The sequence below is a fragment of the Acomys minous genome (assembly GCF_964271855.1).
Source record: "Acomys minous genome assembly, chromosome: 9".
Lineage (NCBI taxonomy): Eukaryota > Metazoa > Chordata > Mammalia > Rodentia > Muridae > Acomys > Acomys minous.
In genome coordinates this window covers 5,875,000-5,895,423 of record NC_140490.1, presented here as the reverse complement: position 1 = coordinate 5,895,423, position 20,424 = coordinate 5,875,000, and the positions used below count along the sequence as shown (strand labels likewise).

General features: G+C 42.2%; 1 protein-coding gene across 4 annotated transcripts in view; it reads left to right on the top strand.

Annotated features, from left to right (window-relative positions):
- KAT6B (lysine acetyltransferase 6B) overlaps positions 1–20,424 on the top strand; it is a 172,651-nt gene that overhangs the window by 108,495 nt on the left and 43,732 nt on the right. For all 4 annotated transcript variants that reach the window (XM_084794913.1, XM_084794911.1, XM_084794910.1 and 1 more), the window contains exons 3-7: positions 3,944–4,052; positions 13,051–13,166; positions 13,375–13,456; positions 16,127–16,259; positions 18,941–19,863. In XM_084794913.1, the coding sequence (XP_084651039.1) occupies positions 3,944–4,052; positions 13,051–13,166; positions 13,375–13,456; positions 16,127–16,259; positions 18,941–19,863 (1,363 nt within the window). The remainder of the gene's footprint in view (positions 1–3,943; positions 4,053–13,050; positions 13,167–13,374; positions 13,457–16,126; positions 16,260–18,940; positions 19,864–20,424) is intronic.

Below are 20,424 nucleotides of genomic sequence, written 5' to 3'. Positions count from 1 at the left end.
TAGTGTGCTGGCGCACGACCTCCTGTAAATATAATTTGGGGGACCCAGCACCCTCTTCCAGCCTCTGAAAGAACTAGGCAACACACATGTTGCACATATATTCGCATAGGTAAACACTCATACACATAAATGAGTAAATCTTTTTAAAATCAATTATTCAGCCAAGGGTCATAGATTATAGCTAATTTCCATCCCACATGACTAGCATTCTTTGAAAACTCCAAAGAAGCTGTTTCAGAAAGAATCCTTCAGTGGGGCTGGAGAGATGGCTCAAAGGTTAAGAACGCTGTCTGCTCTTCCAAAGGTCCTGAGTTCAATTCCCAGCAACTACATGGTGGCTCACAACCATCTGTAATGAGATCTGGTGCCCTCTTCTGGCCTGCAGGCACACATATGGGCAGAACACTGTTTTTAAAAAACAAACAAACAAAAAAAAACCAAAAAACTTCAGTTTCACTTTGCATGGTTATTTCTCTTACTGGCAGATTGGCCAAGAATGGCATGGCAGAGCTATGCACTTTATGGAAACATGGTCTTAGTCCCATATTGAGGACAGCGTCATCTGCCAGGTGTTCTTGTGTGTGTACCCTTCCCACTGTAATTAGTAACGATGGAAAGCGGCATCATCTTAAGTACTTAGAAAGCAAATGTTATTGGTGGTGGAAGAAGGTGAGTGGAATAGATGATGAGCACAGTACGAAATGCGTTGCTCCTGGTGGAAAGATAGTTTTTAGGCATCTGTTTTTCTGAGGAGTGGAAGGAGATAGTGAAGTTGGGAAATGGGCCCTAGAGATACAGATTTGTGCTTTAGTCCTGATCTGTGCTTGAACCTGTGGAGTATAGAGAAGTTACCTAACCTCCCAGACCTCTCAGGCTCCTCCCTAAGGTAGGCTAATGCACAGTCCTTGCGTGATGAGGTATTAGGAGGAGGACGCTCCACTTGCCTGCTGCCTCAGCACCATTGCTTGGCAAAGGCAGAGGGGGAGGCAGGAGAGGTGCACACAGCTCAGTCTGCTCATTACTTTTTATTCCACGTCTCTCCCTCAGGGTTATTCTTAAAATTAGCATAACCAGGCATCATAGAAAAATGCAACCAACAAGTTAGATGTTTTATGAGATTTCTTTTGCTTTTTTCTTTCAATTATTTATTTCATTTATTATTGTACTGTTTGTATATGCTCTCACACATACTAGAGATCAAAGGGTAGTAAATTTTTAGTCAGTTTCCCCTTCTGTCTATTTATGTGGGTCACCAGGCTTATATAGCAAACACTTTACCCACTAAGATGGCTGTGTTGCTGCCCCCACCCCCTAGATGTCAAAAAAAAAAAAAAAAAAAGAATTAAGAATTTTCAAATGAGGTTGTTTTGGCTTTGGTTTTGATTTTCTTTTGAGGGAGTGCTGAGTTTGTTTTACTGTGTAGCACAGCCTGCCTTGAAACTCAAGCTACCTTTGAAATCATTTCTGTCTTTCTGCCTGCAATTCCTAAGTGCAGGGATTACGGGTGTATGCCGCCATGATCACCTTGGGCTTCTGTTTTCAAACTTTCAAAATACTACTTGTCTATAGTAGATATGTATGGAATCAAATTGCTGTTTAACCAGACCTCTTTCTGACTGCAATCCATTTTACTTTATTTTACGGGATTATTTTTAAAAAAGAAAAAAAGTTTATATGTAGTCTGAGAGTTGTGAATCAGAATAATTCTGTGACCCATTTACATGCATTACTGTAAAAGTTTCATTTCATACAAGTGACAATTTTTTAAAGTTAATTAGACTCGGCTACACTGAGGTTAGCAAAAAGTGCTTTGAATTATCAATAATTCAGCAGGGCAGACATTTCTGTATAATGCAGTGGTTTTATAGAGTATTGTGAGATAGTTATCCTTAAAATAAATGGTCGTAAGCATACATCAGCATGGTGGGGCTCCTTGAATGTGGCGTGAAGTGATAGCGTCTCTGCTTCTATTATTGGCCAGAGTGCAGGACATCAGTCTTTCTGGCCATGAACTACTAGCAACCTTTGTCCTTTGTGTTACCTTTAGTTAAAACGAGAAATGAGCATGCCTGCTGCTGATGGCCGCGGCTCTCCTTCAGCTCAAAACTCATCTGCAAAAGAGAAATGGAGCTGCAGATTTGGATTTATTTCACTACATGAGTGATATGTGACATTTTGTAAATTATTTATCACTGCAAGGGTGGCGACAGTGGCTAGAACATTGTTCTATCAAATGAAAGCAAGAATCCCATTAGTGTAAAGACTGTGCTTTAGCCGGAATCTGTCAGGGGAATGTTGTCACTTTAAAACCAGATTGTTCTTTTAATTGCTATTTAAAGGAACACAAGTGTTCCCAAGGTACTGCAGCCGAGCAGTTGCAAGTAATAACTATGGATCCATAATTATGCAGCGCTGATTATCTGGCGTTTCAAAAACTGTGGCTGGAGTCAGTGACCAATTTGTTGTAGCATGCCCCCCTCCTTTTTTGGGGGGGGTTCTAATGTTTCACACTGTCTTTTTAACAAAACTGCAAAAATACATTTGTAAAGCTACCTTAGAAAGAAAGTAAAGCACGTGCATATTAATAGAACAAATTAAGCTGAAAATAAGGGCAGGATAAGGAACACTCGTGTTGTGAGCGGAAAGCCACCGTCGTATTGTATATTAAACAACTTTGTGGATGATTGGTCATAGGATGAATTCTCGACTTTCATGGCGCTGTTAAAGGGAGCCAAGACATGTGTTGAGTCATTACAACCATTCAAAATATTATCTCAAGGAAGTGGTTGATTTTTCTTTTTAACTGGCAGTTGCTTCTTTATTTATTCAACCAGCAAACATATTTTGAGTGCCTACTGTGAACCAGGCTATGGATTAGGCATTTGGGATTGAATAGTTGCCCAAATGAAGTTTATGCTGTGCTGCAGTAGACTTAGAGAATTAGATCTAACACAATCTTGTTTGTGATTTACATATAAAAACATTTGTGATTATGTTGAGTTTTCTTGCCCAGAAATTTTGATTCATGAGATTTCCTATAAAGACTTCATAATAACATTCAGAGAGCTAGCAGACAACATGTGTGTAGGCTCAGAATGCACAATAAAATTTTAGATTTTCTACAGTTTTGGCTGTTTGAGATAATGTAGATCTGTAGGCACAGTCAGCTGCGTTCGTTCGTACAGATGGAGATGCCCACCCTGCTGGAGTAGTAAACAAGGCGGAGACACAGAATGTATGTAGATTTACACATTGTTAAAAGCAAATGCCATAGGGAGAGCGTTAACGGGTGCCAGGGGGAGACAGATGTTTTGTTGTTTCTTTTATAAAGTGTGAGTGTCAGAGATTGAGGGTTTATCTCCTTTGTGTGCCCTGCTTTCCCTGTGAAGAAGCCCTTGGTGCCAGAGAGGCCTCCTTAATAGTCTTTTGATCTTCTCGAGTCCAACAGAATCTTAGTTCCTGCTTGTTCTCTGTTCCTGTGCTGTCTGAAACATACATTTCATGCCCAGCATTTAATAGGTAATAATTACAACACTTGGTAAGGTTTAGTTAAATAATCTCGTTTAATTAACTAGATGATCTCCACAGTCTTTAGTGCTGAGGACATGAGTCAGTTTGTTGTAGGTATTCAGATTAAGGGAACACTTGGGATCGCAGAGGAACCCTCAGTGTCCATCCTGAGTGAAGGCTCCATGATGTATAAAGGTCTGAGGTTTCGCTGAATTCATAAAAGTTACTTCTGACTTTAATGACTACATTCACATGTATTCAAGTACTGTTTTGCTACTGCATAATTCATGATGATTTTTACTAGAAAATGTTGATTTGAATGCTTAATTTATTGGGTTTCCTTAATATGTAAGAAGCTTTGATTTTAATAATTTGTTTTGATTTTGAAAGGAAGGCTGACTAATTTTTTATTTTTTATTTTTATTTCCTATAGCCCCGTGCCGATCCCATTCCAATATGTAGTTTCTGTTTGGGGACTAAAGAGTCAAATCGTGAAAAGAAACCAGAAGAGCTCCTGTCATGTGCAGACTGTGGCAGCAGCGGTGAGTTCTGGCTTGTGTGCTTTCTACATAGACTTCCACTGTCAGAGCCGCACTCTCTTATCTCCACCAAAACCACACAGGATTTGTTGTTTAAAGAAATCATTTGGTGATGGAAGAGGCTTGAAATATAAGAACATTATATAGGTCAAGGGTGAAACACGAATGTATCAGTAGTGACATATGTTACATGTTTATATAATACTGGCCAGTAATATTTGTAACCAGGTCCCAGTTTCATTCCTGTGTGGGTAATTCAGTATGGAGGCTTCAATTCAGTAAGTAAAATCACAACAGAGGTTTTTTGTCTGTGTGTATGTTTCTTGAGCCCAAGTAGCCCAAGCTGGCCTCAGGAGTTACAGGGTAAGTGTGTGTCCCACCCTGAGCTTTTTGAAATGTGCATTATGTTTGCCTGAGCCAGACTCCTGAATCCTCACCTCCCCACGCCAACCGTCATTACGCCTGGCTCAGAGCAGAGTTTAAGCTAAATACAGAAGCACTTGTTTTCCATAGTCTCAAGAGCGACTCATGGGAAGTCTGCGGTGTTTTAGGTTGTGACACCTACTGGTGAAATGTAGTACTTCAGCTCAGCGGTGTGTTAGCTGAATAGAGACTCAGGGAACATGTAAACATAAGATTCTAGAAAGACTTGGCTTGCATGAAAGAAGGCAAATGAGGGCACCTGTCTGGAAGGGGTTGTAGGAGCTGCTGGGCAGGAACCCTGGGCAGCTACTGGACCAGTGGCAGTGCCCCAGACGCTTCTGGAAGTATGTCTCTTCTCTGTTCTTACATAAAATCTTAATATTTTACAGGCACACACCTGTAATCCCAGCACTCAGGGAGGCAGAGGCAAGCAGATCTCTGAGTGTCGAGGCCAGCCTTGTCTATGAAAAAAGTCCATGACAGCCAAGGCTACACAGAGAAACCCTGTCTCAAACCAAAACCAAACAAAAAACCCGGGGGCGGGGGCAGATTAAGCCTCCAGTTTTATTCAGAAAGACAAAAGCAAATTGTTTGTTAAACATCTTTTTGATTCAGCACGTAAAAGTCACCCTGGTTACATACATGACCACACGCTTTCCAGCACATAAAATGGTAATGCTGGGTCCCCCTGTACACACTTGTTTTCCTGGGGATCAAACTGAAGGCCTTATGCATGCTAAGCAAAAACTGTTGTTGCATTATACCCCCAGCCCAAGGTTTTAAAAGTTAATTTTATCGGTGATGGTTTTTTGCCTTATTCCCAGGTACTGAAACAATTTTCATTCAAAATGTTATTTTTAAATTCATGGCTAAAGCTGGAGTTTTGTTTCTGTGGTAAAGCACATGCCTAAGACCTTAGGTTCAATCCCCAGCCCCAGAAGCAAACAGAAGGAAGACGACCAGCCTGCAGAACCTAGAGCGCACCTGACTGCAGTGCCAGCCGCAGCCCTCACTTCCAGTTAGTCACCTAGGCATTCCCAAGGCCATGTCCTCGTGGATGGGCTTACCCTAGCCGGCCAGGGCCCAAGCAGCTCAGCACAGAGCCTACACGGACCATGCTGAGAGTACCACAAATGGTACCCAGGGTTACGGTTTCCCACACTTCCTGTTGTTGTCCTTGATTGCTGTAAGTAATTTGAGGTTTTATTACCACTTAGGACAGCTGCTTGATGGCTAGATAGAGGAAATACTCCATACCGTTACACGGAGCTTTAACTCGATAGGCCATTTGGAGAAATAAGACATTTCAAACCCTACCTGGAAAATGTGTTTTGACAGTCTTCTTTGATGGGCCTTACAGATTCATTAGCATTCTCCAGCATGGCCATGGCATCATGGACAGTGACAGAGGAGCACGGACACATTATCTGGGTGTTCAGCTGAATACATCTCAATCCTATGGTCCCCCTGCTCTGCTCAGAGGACAGTGCCTCACTTGTCAGTCTGACTCTACTTACCTTTTAGGTCTCTCTACAAGGCTTATTTCAAACGAATTATTTTTTTGTCACTGTCTGATCAATTCTGTGGTGTTCACTTATCTGGTGTTTATCTGTGGCTTTTAAGCTGTACTTTAAAAATGCCCTCTGCCATTTCATTTTAGTATCTATTTATCTGGGCACCTAGACAGATTCTTGAGATACTGAAATGTGGGAAGAAAATTACTCTTCATATATTCCTTGCCACTGATGACCACTGCTAAGAATCCTGGATTTTATCATAACCTCAAGGCCTTCCTCAAGGGTATCAAGGTGTACTTCTACCAGGTTCATCTCAGACTTTCTGATTACAATCAAGCTCCCATAATTTTCCCAGATTGAAGACCTACAGAGGAGATCTGACCCCTCTGCGTGAAGGAGGCCATCGAAATGTCTTGTCTACGAAGCTTCTTACTTTTCCATTACTACTTCCCAGGGTTGAGCCAGGGCTGTGTAGGTGCTTTGTTTCCCTTTCTTCCCTCCCTCACCAGTACCCTTTCTTTTCTAGCAAGTGGGGAATAGGCTGGGGTTTTCTGTTCCTGGTTCATGTCTACCTCTGTTACTGGCAGAAATCCAAACCCTAGGGCATAGTGTCTCTCTGTAGAGCACAGAGGATTCCTGAAGGTGCCTCTTTGGACTCTGTGGAGCACTGCTGCTAATCATCTGTGAGTGTATCCACTTGCATTCGACTACTTTAGGGTTGAGAGACACTCCCCGTTGTGAAATACTGTGTAGACATGTACGTCCTCTGGTCAATTAGGGGAACGTATGTTCTCTTTTTTCCTCTTAAAAATGAAGCATCAAAATAAAATGCAGTTAATTTTAAGAGCTCTTGGGGTACTTTTGGCTTTAAACTACCTTTTTGGTTTTTTTGTTTTGTTTTGTTTTTTCGAGACAGGGTTTCTCTGTATAGCCTTGGCTGTCCTGGACTCATTTTGTAGACCAGGCTGACCTTGAACTTACAGCAATCTGCCTGCCTCTGCCTCCCGAGTGCTGGGATTAAAGGCGTGGGCCACCACACCCGGCTAAACTACCTTTTAATACCTTGGTATTTATGAGGACACCAGAAGATGATGGACCACATGCTTCTATAGTGCCCAGCCATGCTGGCACGCTGCAGTCCTGCAGCTCTAGTGGGACTAATGGTTGGTCCTCCAGTTGACCTTGTAGGGACTGCTGCCTTCTCATATGCAGAAGGACCCATCAGTTCCAGGGTGGAATTGGGACTGTTTGTAAGGATCAAAGGGATTCTGAACATAAGATATTTTTGTTAAAAAAGAAAAATGTCGATGAGCAGTACAAAACCAGAAAAAGGAAGTCCAGATGCAGCCATAAGGAAGATGGCTGTTCAGTGTGTTCCCCATATGTGCTTGTCAGTGCTTAGTCACCTCTGAAGCACCATTTCCATGACGACAATTGCTCTGCACTAAGCTTCCATAGACATGGATGCAACCGGTTCCCACTGCTTCCACCATGAAGTAGGGCATTGGACTCTTCTCCACTTTGAAGATGTCTATTACAAATCAGAACACCGCCACCCCCCCAGAAGTCCTTTTTAAAAAACTGCTCAAGTTCATATGTAGTAAAAGTGTGAGGTAAGGTACATAAAGATGCCCCAAGCATAGTGTCCGCAGCCCTGAGCCCCACCATTTCTCTTTTCCTGCTGGCTATAACTTTTTTTCCCCTACAATGTGAAGAATAGTAAGTCTGTCCCTGAGTCCACAGGGCTGGCACAAGGGCAGTAGAATAGTCATGTGAAGATGGTCGTGACATGACACACGTCAGGGGATTGTCATGAATTTGGGAACTGTGAGACAGTCCTCAGGTCTCAGGAAACGCCAAGACTGGGAAGTGATTTTACTTGACTTTCATGGATCAACCTACTTTGAAATTAACAGTGTTATATTCTCCTTGCCTCATTAAGGCCAAATTATCTTTAATTAGCTGCACATAAGTATTAGATATTATACCAAATGAAATTTTGTGTCTGCTGCTCAGATTGCTGGGTGGTTAAATCTTACTTACAGATGAGTTGTGTGCATGTGTGTTTTCAAATTAGCAAATCTAAGATAAGTGTACAGTTCAAAATTACAGCATCGTACTAAGTGGAAGCTCGTTGAAACAGGAGGCAGAAGAGCGGCTGCTGTGGCAGCTGGGAGAGAGAGCGCCTCTCTGCAGAGCTCACAGAGCTTTAGGTAGAATGTCAGCGCACCCTCAGGAGCCTGGTACCCACCCTGAGTTCATCTTTACCCCAGTGTCAATCCTGGGGTGCTGGTAAGGTGCAGCCTTTGGCTCACCAGGCTTTTTTTTTTTAAGCACTGTTTTCTTAGGGTTGTTATGTATAAATGCCTCAGGAGCAGTTTGTTCGTCATCCAGTTTCACACTGACTAGACACAGATTGGATCACTGGGTTGGAAAGCAGAGTCCTTGACTAGAAGGGATTCCAAGGGGATTACACTAGAAAAAGAAAAGGGTTACAGCCTCACCCCAGAGGAGCAGCGAGGGGGAGAGGAAGTAGAGAACCTGCCTCAAAAGAGGAGCAGGAAGGCGAGCCCACCACCCAAAAGCACTGCCCCACTGAGAGAGGCAAGAAGCAGACATCTTGATTGTTGGCTTACTTGCTTGCTTCCTTCCTTCCTTTCCTTCTTTCTTGCTTTTCTTCTTTGCTGTCATCAAATAACCTGAATAAGAAACTTAAGAGTCAGAAAGTTTACTTTGGGTCATAGTTGAGGAGGTTTTACCCATGGTCAGCTGGCTCCGTTGCTTTGGGCCTGAAGTGAGGCTGAACACCACAGCACCAGGAGCTTGCTCGCCTGACCATGGTGTTGAGAACAAGGACAAATGTATGGTGTGGCTCCTGGGAAATCCCCAGAAGTCACTGGGAGAAAAGAGAAGGGCCTCAATTTGTTTGTTTTGTTTTCATTACAGGGTTTCTCTGTGTAACCCTGGCTATCCTGGAACTCTCTGTAGACCAGGCTGGCCTTGAACTCTGAGTGCTTCTGCCTTCTGAGTGCTAAGATTGAAGACGTGTGCCTCCACCACCTGGCTGAGAATGGCCGCCTTAACCAAAGTGGGTGTACGTGGGATCAGAGGACAGGCTGAGGAAGGTGGATGCACTGAGGTAGAGAAGAGCTCTATGGACTTGGGAGGAGGAGCCAATCAGTATTAGTGCAGGATATAAAGGATTCCGTGATAAGGGATAGTTAACAGAGGTCTACTCTGGAAGGGTTTTGCAGCCTATATGAGAAAATTTCCATTTTTCTTGACTTTCGTAGCCACAGGAAAATTCAGTGATCAATCTTAAAATTTACAAAGGTAGCTTAGGCTGCCATAGATAGAGTAACTGGTGAAAAGTTAGGTCAAGATGAGTTTTAGGTTATTATAACCAGCAAATGTGTATGTCTGGTGGGAAAGTGTGGATCTGTCATACAGGATTTGGGTTGGGACATAGAATTTGAAAACACACATGCACACAACTCATCTGTAAGATTTAACCCTTGAAAGGTGAGAACAGGACAGTGAATGCCTTCTCTTTCTGTATGCCACTCACTCCAAGAGCAGGAAGGCGTTTCTTTGCTAAAGTTTGTTGGTGGGGTTTATGGTGGCCCCCTAATTTGTAGTGCCAAGGACTGAACTCCAGGCTTTGTGCGTGGTTGGTAAGCAATGTCCCACTGATCTTTGGTTATCTTAAGGAAGGTTTTGCCCAGGCTGGTTTTGAACTTTCTGCTCCCTTGTCTCTGCTTCCAGAGTGCATTAATGCTTGTCATTCCACTACATCACGTGACCTGACAGGGTAGAAGTCATGTCTGTCTCTTTCTACTGTTTCTAATGATAGTTAAATGTCATTTGAAGAAAGGGCACTTTCACATCTGATAGATAAATAACCAGTCTGAGGGCCCTGATATCTGATTATTTATTAGCCGTTTCCTTTCTCTCTCTCCTCTCCTCCTCTCCCACCTGCAGTGGAATCCAGATCCTCATGCATGCTGGGCAGGAACTCTACTCTGTGTTCACCCAGCCCTTTCTTCTTTCTCTATTGACACTGTTACAGACTGCCACAGTTCAGTGGCTTAAAACAGTATATTATTTTATAGCTGTGGGATAAAAGCCCATTGTAGGACTCATCAGATCACAGTCAAGGTGTCAGCTGGCTTGGGATGCGCTCTGGAAACTAGGGACACGAGATCCATGTCGCTGTCTATTGGTTGTGATAGGACTGTCAGGTGACTCCTTTCCCAGAGAGAACTCCAGCATCTGGCTTCTGACTCTCCTTCCTCCGTGTTCAGAACCTGCTGTGACAGGTAGAGCTCCCACAGCTCTTCTTTTCCCCTCACAGAGTCTATGCCGCAGTCAGGCCTGTGCCTGTAGAGTCGCTTCTCTGCGTGGTGTGAGAACTGACATGTTTTAGGACCGTCGCTGTATTCACTGTACATGGTTTTTCTTCTCAAGTGCTTCCTCCTGGCTTGCAGCTTTTTTGGTACTTACCTAGCTTTAAACCATTTTCCTTTGGTTTTTCTAGATAAAACTATTATAAACTATGAATACTTCCGCGTTTGTATAACAACGGATAAGTGAATGAAGACTTAGCGTGGCTCTCAAAATCCAATACAATACACATCACAGTAATCAAACCATTTCCAGAAAGACTAGTCTCTTGAATTCTCTCAGCTTGAGAATGAGGATTTTAGAGAAATAACTGCATTTGTGGAGTGGCTCAGTAGGAAAGAGGGATTATATTATCAATACCATCGATTTCTGGTATTTCTATAGGCTTACAGCAATACATCAAGACTCAGTTACAATCTTTTGTTTATTCTTAAAATTAATGTGAGGGAAGAAAATGGAAACGTCTCTTCATTGCCCAGCATCTTTTACAGAATTGTAGAAATGTAGAGCTGGAAGGATCTGTAGTCAATTCTTTTAGCTAAATAAAGGGAAAATTGCTTCCTAAAAGAAAGATGGGCTGAAATTTTTGAAATTTGGTAGGGCAGCTTAAATAGTAGTGGTTTGAGATACTATTGCTTAGAGTGGAAAAAAGCAATAACAGGAAAAATGTTCCTTGCTTTTGATTGAAAATGGCCAGAATATATTACTTTTGAAAATGTAAAATTATTAAAAGGTCTCTTGTAGGATATCTGTAAGAATAAATAGTACGCTACAACATGGTGTGAATTACCTCAGTTACTAAAGGCTAAGCCGCAGAGCACAAAAGAAGATGCTAATGTAGAGAAAAATTCAGTGCATGAAATTGAGGTCATATGTCTGGTGATGTATGGCTTACAGGAAGTAATGAAAAGGGGGGAAGGAGTAAATGGTATATTTTTAAGCTGATAGGATACACTTTAAGGGTGGAATTTAAATTGCTGTTCTTTAAAAGTTGAGTTTTGGGTCCTGTCAGCATGGCGAGGGGTGAGTGAGATGATCAAAGTAGCCTCTCCCTTCCAAGCACACTGTCCTGGGTAACAGGTGAGCTGTGTTTGTTTGCTGTTCCTGAGCAGAGAGGGGTGATTGATGCCATTTTTATATATTAAACCTTCACCCATTCATTTGAATGAGACGTCGTAGAGGAGACCAGTGTCAGAGGTTAAATGCCTCTGCCTGGGTGCCTCTCCCAGCCTGAGGTTGCAACCATTTGGCAGCATTTGATTTTCTCAACATCTTAAATACAGATGTTTTGATTTTTTGTTTTTTTGTTTTTTAAGAGTAGGGAATTGTGTACTTTTATTAATGGTATTGATGATTGATATTGAATGTTTTTACTTCAAAAAGCCAAATCACATGGTGAGTGGAATTTTATGAAGCACCTGTTAAGCTTTAGGGAGGAGAACATTTTTTGGCAGGAAGCCAAAATACATATTTAAACAATGAAGCTGCCAAAGTCAGGAAATTATAAAACAGTTTGGAAATTACAGAATCTGCTTTTTTTATTATCCCTCAGGTTTCCTTTTGCAGCTTGGTTATAAGTTCTCTCACATGGGATTTTCTAATGTTCTTACTATTTAAAGACCAGATTTAAAGAAAGAAATAATAATCAAGTTTGGAGGTCTCCTTAGGGTTGTGTGAGAAAGGGCTGTTAGTTAAATGGAGTTGCTTTCCAGAGCCCTCGGCTCACACACTCTCTCTCATGCATGGAGCCCTGCTGTTACAGCTCTGGGGCTTTCCTCACACTGGACATGTAGAGTGTTGCTGGGTAAAACGGTGCCCAGAGTTGTGTAGAAAAGCACAATGCTCAAGAAAGTTGAGGCGGTCTGCTGAGTCATACATACCTCACTCTGCCTCAGGCCGTCTTCTCTCAAACCCCAGGTTTGTTTCCCCACTTTCAGAATTGAAACTCAGTAACCCAGGAGCTGGATGCCAGTTGGGCATTCTTGGTGTGCTCCAGTAGGGAGTTACTTCATTAAGCCACTTGGAGTTTTAGCATACCAAGGAGCCATAGTTCTTTGTTAAGGCAGGATCTCACTTTATACTGCCAGACTCCTGAATTATGTTATTGCAGGTGTGTACCTCCACCATACTAAGCTTTTGTTTACCTATCTTTTTAAATTTTTATATGATTTCATCACACAGAGAGCAGTTGTTTGAACTTGGGTACCAATATAGAGTGCAGTATACTCAAGAGCTGTGAACACATGGTGCTTGGTGAAGATGACAGGGCACACACACTCTCTCTCTCTCTCTCTCTCTCTCTCTCTCTCTCTCTCTCTCTCTCTCTCTCACACACACACACACACACACACACACACACACACACACACACACACTCTGTCCTCATGCCCTGTAAAACAGACAGTTGGAAATAGGATAAACTTCAGGTTGATCTCAGAGAATGCCATCACACAGGCATTCTGTATGTGCAGGGAAAGAAGGCAGAGACAAAAGAGAGGAAGAAGTCGGGCAGACAGCTAAAGTCTCTGACCTACTTTGTTTTCAAAAAGTTCCTAAGCCTCACTGGTCGGCACCAGTGGCCATCCATGGAACAAAGGGGGTGGGAGTTTTATAAAACTAAGGCCCTGCTGACATAGAGCAACTGCTTTGTATTGCAGGACACCCATCCTGCTTGAAATTTTGCCCTGAATTGACTGCAAATGTGAAGGCCTTGAGGTGGCAGTGCATCGAGTGCAAGACGTGCAGCGCGTGTCGGGTCCAGGGCAAAAATGCAGTGAGTATGCTTCTCACACCCAGCAGCAGGGGGTGTGATCCCGGGGCTCACTTCCTCCGACAGGGTGTTTAAACACTGGTACTGGCACACCACACCTGGGAAATTGTTGCTTCTTTATTACATCTTACTGTTAACCTGCTAACTTGAGGGTGTTGGTGTTCTACAATTGGCCTCAGTCTCAATTAGTCTCTAATATGTTATATTACAGGATAACATGCTTTTTTGTGATTCCTGTGATAGAGGATTCCATATGGAGTGCTGTGACCCACCACTTTCCAGAATGCCAAAAGGTGAACTTTTAAACCATATTAAAAATGTAGGGCTGGGAGTGTAACTGAGTGGTAGAGCTCTTGCCTAGCGTGTGTGAGGTCCTGATTCAGTTCCCAGCACTGCAGAACAAACAAACAGAATAGGTTTTTACTTACCAGTTAACCTTATTTTGGTGTCTGGGAGTCCCCTCCCCAACCCCGTGTTCTTGTAGGTTATGATACAAGAGTATTATAAAATCATTTGGTTTGGGGTGACAGTAATTCAGACCTAGGAAGGAAAAAGACTCTCTTGCCCTCCAGCAACTCATGTATTAAGTTTGGATTCTGAGTCAAGAGTTTATAACACTGTATGTATTATCCAATAAGGAAATGAATTCTGTATTTTTAAAATTCATGATGACAGTGATGACTTCAGAGTACTTCAGCAGGAAGCCATCACTAGGTTTTGACTATTGGTTGATGTCTAAATGCATGAACATCTGAATTCTCTGTATCTGGTATAAAATGGAGTTTTCTTCTGTTTATTTCTGTAAGTCAGCCATGTTCCTGCCCTCCTCATGTTTGCAATGTGTGACGCATTTTAAAATGAGCTTGCCTTTTTATCATAGTATGTATATATTGACATTGTGGAAGGTACAGAAAATACAAACATAAGAGAAGCATAAAGGGGAAAACAGCCGCCAGTTCTTTCCCTGCCTCTCCACGCCCTTTACAGAGGAGCAGCCTGCGCACGCGTGTGGAACTTGGCGTTTCCCCTCCTTGGTAGTAGATGGTCAGCACTCTCATGTCATCGCTTGCTCTCTTAAACATGACTTTTAAAGAGTCCTGTTGAGTACCATAACACAGAGCAGGGGCTCCAGCCTGCCTGTGGGCCATAGGCAGGCTTTTTTGGCACAGCGTTTTAACCTTTGACCGAGTGTCTCCATGGGGCATGCATGCTTTGATCTGCACCCTCTCACCAGTCCCTGTTGTCACGTTCTAATTTGCTTTAGTCATACGCAGTTGAGGTGCTTCCTGAAGGTATTTGATTTTGCAACCTCATGGATAAATGAACCATAATTGATTTAATTAACCAATTCTCTACGGTAGATACTTCAAATGTTTAAGTGTTTCCCTAACTCCTGAAGATAAATTCGTAGAGAGGAATTCTCTAATTGGAGGCACTTACTTGAGGCTGTCAGTTTTTACACTGACCAACAATGTGTGAGGACTCACACTCAGGACACTCTTAGCCTAGACATACTTTCTATTCCACCTTTTAACATCTTTTTTAAAATTTTCATCTTGTGGCTCAGAATATCTTAGGTGTGATAAAACTATAGTCTTAATATTTTAAATCAGTTTGATAGTAAGGAAAAAATCATGTTAGTTTTTTCCCTTTTCATTAAGGAGACCCTGAACTTCTTATATTTGATTATTGGCTATACGGTCATTTATGTAGTACCTATTTTATCCTTTAATCATTTTTTTTTCTGTTGAGGTTCAAGTACTTACAGCTTTAGTTTTAATAAATACTAACCAGATTTAGACTCCTGATGTTTGTGACATTTTATTTTTTCCACATAGTATTCTTTGCCTAAGTTTATATGGTTCTATCTACCACCTCCCACGGAAATTACATTTTACCAGAGAGCTGTTTGTGCATTGGATTTTTTTTTTTTAACTTGTTAAAGTTAGTACACAAACTTTTTATGACTGGTTGTGGTGGCTCACACCTGTGATCCGGTACTTGGGAGACTGAGGCAGGGAGGGTCTGAATGGAGTTCAGGGCCAGCCTGGGCTACTTGAGACCTTCTCTAATGAAGAGGGAAAGAGAGAGGAGCGAAGCATTGTTGTGAAGACAGGAAGCAGTTCTTCTCCTTCCAGGGAGTTTACTGAATTATTTCCTCACTTCCCCTCTGATTTGAACTGGGACTTTTTGATATACTAAACTTGTCTAAAATATTCACATCTTTTGCTTTTTTTTTAATTGACCAATTTCCATGTACCAGACATGTAATGTCAATTATTGTAATGCCAGAATACATAAAATTGTTAAACTTTAATTTTAACATATTTATACTCATAATAATTTTTAGTGTTGGACATTTCCAAAAGTGATTGATAAAACAAACAAAACTGTTTTCCCTATAGAAGTTCAATAGTCTGATTGAGTAGAAAAATTTTCTCCCAAGTGATAAGAAAGAAATAAAAGACAGTTTCTGATGTAGGTTGGAGAGATGGTTCAGTGGTTAGGAATGCTTTCTGCTTTCCCAGAGGACCAGGCAGCTCACAACTGCCTGTAATGAGTTCTAGAGGATCCAGTGCCTTCTCTGGCCTCCTTAGGCATACACATATGGCATACATATTCCCCCCCCCCCTCTCTTTTGTGAGTATGGGGTGGTGAGAGGCTTAGTGCCAAGTAGGGAACAGCATTAGGGAGGAGTTGTAAGCTAAGGTCAGCCTCTGCTGTCACTGGCCCTGTACAGCGTTAGGGAAGAGCTGTAAGCTAAGGTCAGCCTCCACTCTCACTGCCCTGGCCAGACTCTTGGACCTTCAGCAGTGTCTTTCTGACAACAGGGAGTGACCCACTTTTCTAGAGAAAGTTCTGCATACAGGCGTCCTTGGTCAGGTTACAACTACAGACTTATATTTAATATCTTCAACTTAAGTGAAACATTAAATTTTTTTTTCATATATATATTAATTCAGGGATGTGGATTTGCCAAGTCTGCAGACCAAAGAAAAAGGGAAGAAAACTACTTCATGAGAAAGCTGCACAAATAAAACGACGATATGCAAAACCCATTGGACGACCGAAAAATAAATTAAAGCAACGATTGTTGTAGGTTGAGATCTTATTAAAAGAAATCTTTTATGTTGTGCTTTTTAAAATGTAGGTAATTGTAATCCCCTTGGATTTTGTTAGGTTTTTTTTAGCATAATTTTTCTAAACTTGATGAGAAATATTTTTCTTTCACATAAACTCGTATTTTCCCCCCCCAAAATAACATTTATAATTACAGTTGGTATTTTGGGGTCTTCTTGGCAGTAGGTGTGATATGCGCGACATAGTTCAAGCAGCAAGATGGAGGTGCTGTGAGAACTGCGAACTCCTCAGCCTTTCTTATTGGCTGAGCATCGGAACAGCTTAGTTTTATAAATATTTTCTCAGTTTTTAAAACCAAAGAGTAATTTCTTCGGGTCCGTAGATTCTCTTTTATCATTCCAGATGAAATTAAAAAATAGATAGCCAGCCCTTTTGATGTTCATGTGATATTGCCGCTCTTTAGATCTCTTTTCCAAAGCAGTAGCTTCTGAGACACCTGTAAGTGGCTGTCCCCTAAGAAGTCAGACAGGTCCATTCAGCAGGTACAGATGTGTGCAGGAGTACAGAGAAAATATTTTGTCGTGAACCATAGGTCTACTATGATAGCCCCATTTCTACTTCCTTTTGTTGTGTAATTGTCATTAAAACATAGCTGAAAAAAGGATGAAATGAAAGGAATGTGTTTTTAACCTGTAGAGTAAAGACTTTATCAGTATTAAGAAACACACATACAGGGCTGAGCGTGGCGGTGTGCACCTTTAATCCCAGCACTCGAGAGACAAAGGCAGGTGGATCTCTGTGAGTTCGAGACCAGCCTGGTCTACATGGTGAGTTCCAGGACAGTCAGGTCTGTCTTGAGGACTTAAGGACAGGACCCTGGGCTTTTATAGATAAGTATCTACTCCACCCACCTTGAACAGACACTGTCAATCTTATTTTCAAATTCTTTTTTTCCTTATTTTGCCTGAAGTGGTTCACTATGTTATGTGCTCTTAGAAGCCCCTTTGCACACCAGCTTCCAGAGAAGAAATAGAAAGTGCAGGATCCTTTTTAGAGTTTTCTATGAAATTTAATGAAAGCCCTTTAACTGGAAGGGTATACATTTTTAAATGGATTTTTGGTTGTTAATTTCTAGAAACAAATATAAAACACTTACAAATAAGAGTTTTCATTTTAGTTTCATTTGAAGTATAAATTCTGTTTTTTCATTTGTCTTCTGTAGGCATTGTTCTTGAAATAGGACGGGTTCCTCGAGGTGCAGTTATAAAATCCAAATTAGGATATAAACTTTTTCAACAAAGGACACAGCTGAAAACTGTACCTGGCACCAATCCTGGCTTTTTGTTTGTCCAAAATTGTCCTTTGAGCTCAAGAATTTTTAAGACAGTCCTGGGAGAGGTTCTTTTACATGCTTTATAAGCACTTTATCTTCTGACCGGTCTGTTCCAGATCCAGTCCAGATGCAAGGTTGTAATGCAGACATTTTAGCTAGGATGAGTAGTTTGTCTGTCACCCTTACTGTGGGTTTATTTTTATTTTTTGGTGACACCAGAGATCTCCAGTGTTCACCTGATTTGGCTGAAATAGTATAGCAGGCAAAGTTCCTGGCAGTTGAGCCACCTCAGATGAACCTTATAGAAATTGGTTCATTAAATCTTTGTATACAAGATAGACACTAAAGTGTTCTATCTATAGTTATTTAAGGTATTTTGGTAATTTGTTATCCTACCATTTTCAGGCTTCCATTTCTCCATTAGCTTTCAGCTAAATTGATAATGTAGAGCCTCAGCATCGTCATGATCATATGCAGATGTTTCTATTGTATAAATTCCTCCTGCAACATGGGTAGCTTCCCAAGCCTTGACCTGAGGTGCAGGCAGTCAGCTGACATTCATGTGTTTGTGGAGTGACTGGCCTCCACAGCATGGCCAGAACCCAACAGCACACGCAGTGAAGTGCCAGTCAGTAGAGGTAGAGATGCTTTCACCACCTGTCTGGTAATGACCATGGTAACTGTGCTGCTTCTCCACCAGACCTCCATGTCATGGCCGACCTGCTGCAGCTTCTCTTCAATCATTTCTTCAGCTTTTTTTTTTTTTTTTGTGCAATTGTCCTTTTTCAGCAATATTTTATGCTGTAATTGTCTTCTCTCCTAGGAGAGTATTATTGGCTGCTTATCATCCTTAAGCATAAACTAGGAGAGGGTATCTTTATTTTTATTTTTTAGTAGAAATTTACAGACACACTCAAAATGTACTTCTGTAAGTTTCCCAAACGGAGTGAAAATTTGCTCCTAACTAGCAATAAGAATATTCTTCTACTCTGGATTACACATATGACCTACTTCCTCTAATCCTTCTTAAGGAAGGTTTCAGGAAGTCGTACCTCCTATAATTACGGAAACTTTGGGTATGTTTTAGTATCTGCAAACCTTGTCCTGCACTTGGGTCCCCATGGATTCTCCTAGTGCCTGCTGGATGGGCCTGGAGAACCCTGACACACAGAGTGGGTTCTGTTATTTTTTTCCTGCAAGACACACATAGGTGATGGTGCATACACAAACCCACTCTTATGGCTGAAATTAATTTTCTTAAGTTCAAGTACATTGACTGCATCTAGTTTCTATAGATTTGTTATTAGATACCTTTATAATTCTATTATCCAATGCTGATACTATTCTCTAAATTTTTGCCTAGGTCTGTAACCAGTGATGAAGGATCCATGAATGCATTCACAGGAAGGGGGTCACCTGGTAGGGGTCAAAAGACTAAAGTCTGTACCACACCTTCATCTGGTCATGCTGCGTCTGGGAAGGACTCAAGCAGCAGACTGGCTGTTACAGACCCCACCCGGCCTGGTGCCACCACCACCACTTCTTCCACCTACATTCCTGCCTCTACACTTAAAGTTAACAAGAAAACCAAAGGGCTCATTGACGGCCTTACTAAGTTTTTTACACCATCACCTGATGGTCGCAGATCACGAGGTGAAATAATAGACTTTTCAAAGCACTATCGTCCAAGGAAAAAGGTCTCTCAGAAACAGTCATGCACTTCTCATGTGTTGGCTACAGGTACCACACAAAAGCTAAAACCTCCACCTTCTGCACTTCCGCCCCCAACCCCCATCTCTGGTCAGAGCCCCAGTTCACAAAAGTCCAGCACTTCCACCTCTTCTACCTCTACCCAGAGCTCTTCCGGCCAGTCCAGTGAGCCCTCCTTTAGCAGTCTTACTAACAACAGCCAGCTGAAGGCCCTCTTTGATGGACTTTCTCATATCTATACCACTCAGGGACAGTCTCGAAAAAAGGGACATCCAAGTTATGCACCACCCAAACGCATGCGTCGTAAAACTGAATTCTCTTCCACGGCAAAAGCTAAAGCCCGTTTCTTTGGAAAAAGAGATATTAGGAGCAGGTTTCTCTCTCGCTCCTCCTCTAGCTGGGGGATGACTAGAGGACATATTTTTAAAGCCATTGCTCACTTCAAGCGAACAACTTTTCTTAAAAAGCACAGGATGCTAGGCAGATTAAAATATAAAGTGACCCCTCAGATGGGGACCCCGTCACCAGGGAAGGGGAGCTTGGCAGACGGAAGGATTAACCCTGATCAGGATGATGGTAAGCAAAAGGTGAAAGCTCCAGCCGAACCTGAGCCCCGCCCCCACCCCCACCCCAAGAGAACCAAGAAATCAACTCCTGTCCGTGACATAGGCTCTAGCTGTTTCTCTGTCCTCTTCACTGTCACACACATGCAGAGACACTTCAGCCTTTTCTAATGCTGACTAAACCTCCAAAGATGTTCCTCCAACTAATGCTCTCCGGCCTCCTATTATTTATTTCCATTCCTAGCGGCACTAGGTATTCCCCTGCCCCTCAGATGCCTTCATAGCGTTGCTTCTGGCTTCGTAGTCCGCATGAGTAGCCACTGCCATGCTTCTGCCATGTTCTCTCCCATGCCGCCTCTGTAGCCAGTGTCGCCTTTATGTGTGCTGGCTGTGCTTCCAGCCAGTGTTCCAGCTCTGCCTTTCCCTCTGCGCCATTGCTCTCTCATGAGGAAGTTCCTCTTGCTTCCCGTCTCAGCAGAGCCCGAGCTGTGATTCTGTGACGTGTGCATTGGATTTGAGTGTGTTTGCTTGTGTACCCATCCACCTCAGGAAGGAAACTGATTTCAAAAGTTCA